We start from the raw sequence: 3574 nt of genomic DNA on the forward strand, positions 1-3574 counted from the left end.
CTGTTGTTGGTTATCTGTGGGCTGTTTATCTGCCAGCCTTTATCTCCCAAGGACTGCAGGACTCGGCTGCTTCACGTCGAGCCATCTAGCATTGCTGTTTCCACATCCACCCAGAAACATTTGCTGCTTCCACCGACCCTCGGGGCCCTGGGGATACTTCTAAGGGGTCCACAAAAGGAAGATATTATGGTATTATCTGCATGGCTCTGAAAAATTGCACCTTATCCACAAACCAAATATCCAGGATGATACCTCCCAGCACCAGCAAGACCCCAAAAGTGGTGAAACTCCCCTGACTTCTGTGGCATGAGGGAAAGCCCCAACTTGTACATAACCCATGGACCCATCTCCTGTCCCCAGCCACGTGGGAAGCCCCTTCCAATCCTCGCTGCTGCTATTGCAGGCACCACATTCATGAAAGTCTCTCCTCCTCCACCTGCCCAAATGAAAAACACCCCACAGCCCCCCTCCTCCCCTCCTCACACCCAGAAGGATTCAGCATCAGCAGCTTCCCTCTATTTTTCTGGTCAGTACTGCCCTTATGGATTTTCTCCTCGTGTCCAAGGTCAGCTGCTTGATTTAGCGATTTCTCCAACCCCAAGCTCATGCAATGCGTTCAGCTGCTGCCAGAGCTCTCGCAGACCTTGGGGACCCCCACGCAAAAGGCAAGTCAGAGCCTAATTTCACAGATGGGGAAACTCGAGATCTCCAAAACAAGCTGTGCAAGGCTGCACGGGCAGGTACGGGACGGATCATGCCGACCGCTGCAAGGTCACTGCCGCTGGCGTTCGGAGCGTGCCTGGAGCGATGGTAGGAGGGTGGGAATTTAACAGAAACCCTCCCTGCAGATATCCACGTTTCCTTCCTTCTTCTCTACATCTCTGCATCCCTGATCTTGAGGAGCTTCCCTGGGAAGTCCTGGGAGATTACTGCTCAGTTACTGATCCAGACTGTGTCTCTAATCCCAAAATGCCATCGGGACTCCCAGGGGGAACAACGAGGCAAACCATTTCCCTAGCATCTTCACAAGCGTCCGAACACAAGCACGCCGATGCTTCGGTCCCACAGCCCCAAACGTTCAGCTCAGCCATATCCCACTTCCCTCGGTGGGAAGACCTTCCGAACGGGCAGGCAAACAAGCCTGGCAAGCTGGAAACAAGCCGTAATGCTGCGGCTTATCAGCCCTTCGGGAGGCCATAAAAGTGCACGGAAAGAAAATTCAGCTGGCTGCTGCTTTGGGAGATATTAAGAGAAAGGAAAAACCCAACAACCCAGAGGGTGTAACATCCTGTTTCTTACCCTGAATGCAGGGCAGGAGCCATTTCGTTACCTTCGTGTAGCTCGCCTGATTCCAAGGACAATCAAGATCATTTCCCTCACATGGTTTTCTGCCAAGTAAATTGAGATTTGGGATTTTGCCTGTCCCAAAAAGGGCAGTTTAATTGCCACCCAGCCAGAAAAGAGTAAGAGAAGAGGGAGGCGAGGAAGCTACCCATCTCCCTGCCCACATGTTGTGGTTAAAAAGGAGCCAGTGTGCGGCTTTGGAAACCGCCGGCTGTTTTCTGAGCTCAGGAACTTTCTTTGCAGATTGAAAACAAACTTCAGGAAACACACAGAAAAGGGGAGGCTGGATTTTCACATGGACAGCGAAAACACTACAGAAATACAAGGTGACCTACTTATTCAGAATCTCCATGAGTTCATATTAAAAAAAAAACAAACCCAAACATTTGTCTTTCATCTCTCTGCCCTCGCGTTGGCAGTGCCATGACCCCGGGCTGGCAGGGTGAAAGCAGCCCCAGGAACGCACCTCTCCCCTGAACGTGCTCGCTCTGCGAACGCTCCCTGCCAGCCGAAGCGGGGAGAAAGCAGCTTTGGTGGTTTTGGCCACTGCAGCAGCATCCCGGGCTGGTGACAGACTGCCTGCGTGATCCCCACACTCCCAAGGGGAAATCTTTGGTTGTGGGCTTGCCAGGCAACAGCTCAGTGGCTTGAGTTGGGCCAGGACGTGCAGGAGAGACAGCGAAGGAAGGAGCAAGGGCACTGTCGTCGTTCCCAGCTGCACACCTCTTGCCTCCTCCTCGTGAGGCTGAGCCATCTCTTTACCCAGTTCCGTTATAAAACACATCAGAAATGATGTAAATAATTCAGGAGAGGAGTCAGTGGCTGCCTGCAGGAGATGCTTAGGGAGGATGCTGGGCTAGCCACGACTCACAGCCAGGGACCGTCATCTCCTTCTGATCCCAAGCACTTCAAGGTGATGCACAGTGGTGCCGGAGCAGCCCTGAAACAGAGCTGAACTGAAGGAGGCAGACCCCAGCAGAGCAGCGATACTGAGCATCCATTTGGCAGGATACATCCATCATTCCCCAAACCAGGTCTCCCACAGTCCCGCACGGTAATATCCCCAATAACCGGCGCTGTAAGGAAGCCTAACGGGGTGGAATAAGTGTCTTTTGGGAACTCTGTCTCCAAAGGTGCTTCCCCCATGTTGCGAGCACAGCACCAGGATTAAAATTTGATTCTTTGTGGCATTAGGCGTAATCCTCCCAAGCTGGGGGATTGCCATACAGCACCTTAAAGGGGGCAAGCAGAAAGTGGGACAGGGAAGGGGGAACACCCCAAGCTCTCCTGCTGCCCCGTCTGCCCCCAGCCACCCCGGGCAGGGGCTCCTGGGGCCACCCCAGCATCTCCGGGACTGCTCAGGAGCACAGAGTCCCCTTCAGACACACACTCTGCCTTGGCACCATCTGTTTCATTTTCTTACGAGCGCAGCAGTTGTCACCGCAATTAGTCAATTAATCATTTTCCAATCAACTAATTGGCTAACCAGTTAAACACGGCTCTGACTAAAGCCTCTGGAGATCGTCCTGGATGTGAACAAGGAGCTTTTGGGGCAGCTTCATCACAAAGCTACCCCATGGCAAACAGCCCAAGGGCATCGGGGAAAGCAAACAGGGGCTTCTGCCCAGGTAGGAATTTCCTCTGCATTTTCTGGAGGAAGGAGACCATCCCCAAGCACTCGGGGCTGCAGCCCCTCACACCCATCCGTACCCTCCCTGCAGGGTGCTAGCTTGCTTGGCACTCACCATCCTCATCCTCTGGCTCTCTCACCACCAGCTTCTCATTTTCTGAGTCCAGATCTTCCTCCTGGAGGAGTTAAAAACAGAGGGGCCGTGAGGAGAAGGTGCTGTGCTAAATAACCAGTGCTCGGTCAGGGCACCAGAGCTCCCAGGGCAGGGAGGCAGAGACCGGAGCTCCTGGGTGCCCCTTCCCTGCCTCCTTCATGGAATAGACCAAAAGGATGCTCGCTAATGAGCCAGCTTCGTTAGTCTGCTTTCCTCTCACTAGTCAGTGGGGGGGATTTGGCCTTGCTTACTGCAATCCCACCCAAAGGCTGCAAACTGCGAGTGCCTCCCCATAATCAAGGGGATATGAAGGTGTTTAAGAAGAACCTGCTATCCCGGTGTCCCCAGGCACAGCCTTGTGCCCCAGCATCCTGCCGGGCTGGTATCCCCCGCCAGCACCCCCCACGCTCCCCACCCTGCCTGGGGACATGCAGGGGACTGAGCCA

The 3574-nt window shown here is 53.9% G+C and overlaps 1 protein-coding gene across 1 annotated transcript in view; it reads right to left on the reverse strand.

Annotated features, from left to right (window-relative positions):
• Positions 1 to 3574, reverse strand: part of MXRA7 (matrix-remodelling associated 7) — a gene marked incomplete at its 5' end in the record, with an annotated part of 21850 nt that overhangs the window by 16192 nt on the left and 2084 nt on the right. Inside the window, one exon of the mRNA XM_009697868.1 lies at positions 3090 to 3150. Coding sequence (XP_009696170.1) covers positions 3090 to 3150 — 61 coding nt within the window. The remainder of the gene's footprint in view (positions 1 to 3089; positions 3151 to 3574) is intronic.

The sequence above is a fragment of the Cariama cristata genome, unplaced genomic scaffold (assembly GCF_000690535.1).
Source record: "Cariama cristata isolate BGI_N322 unplaced genomic scaffold, ASM69053v1 scaffold18333, whole genome shotgun sequence".
Classification (NCBI taxonomy): Eukaryota; Metazoa; Chordata; class Aves; order Cariamiformes; family Cariamidae; genus Cariama; species Cariama cristata.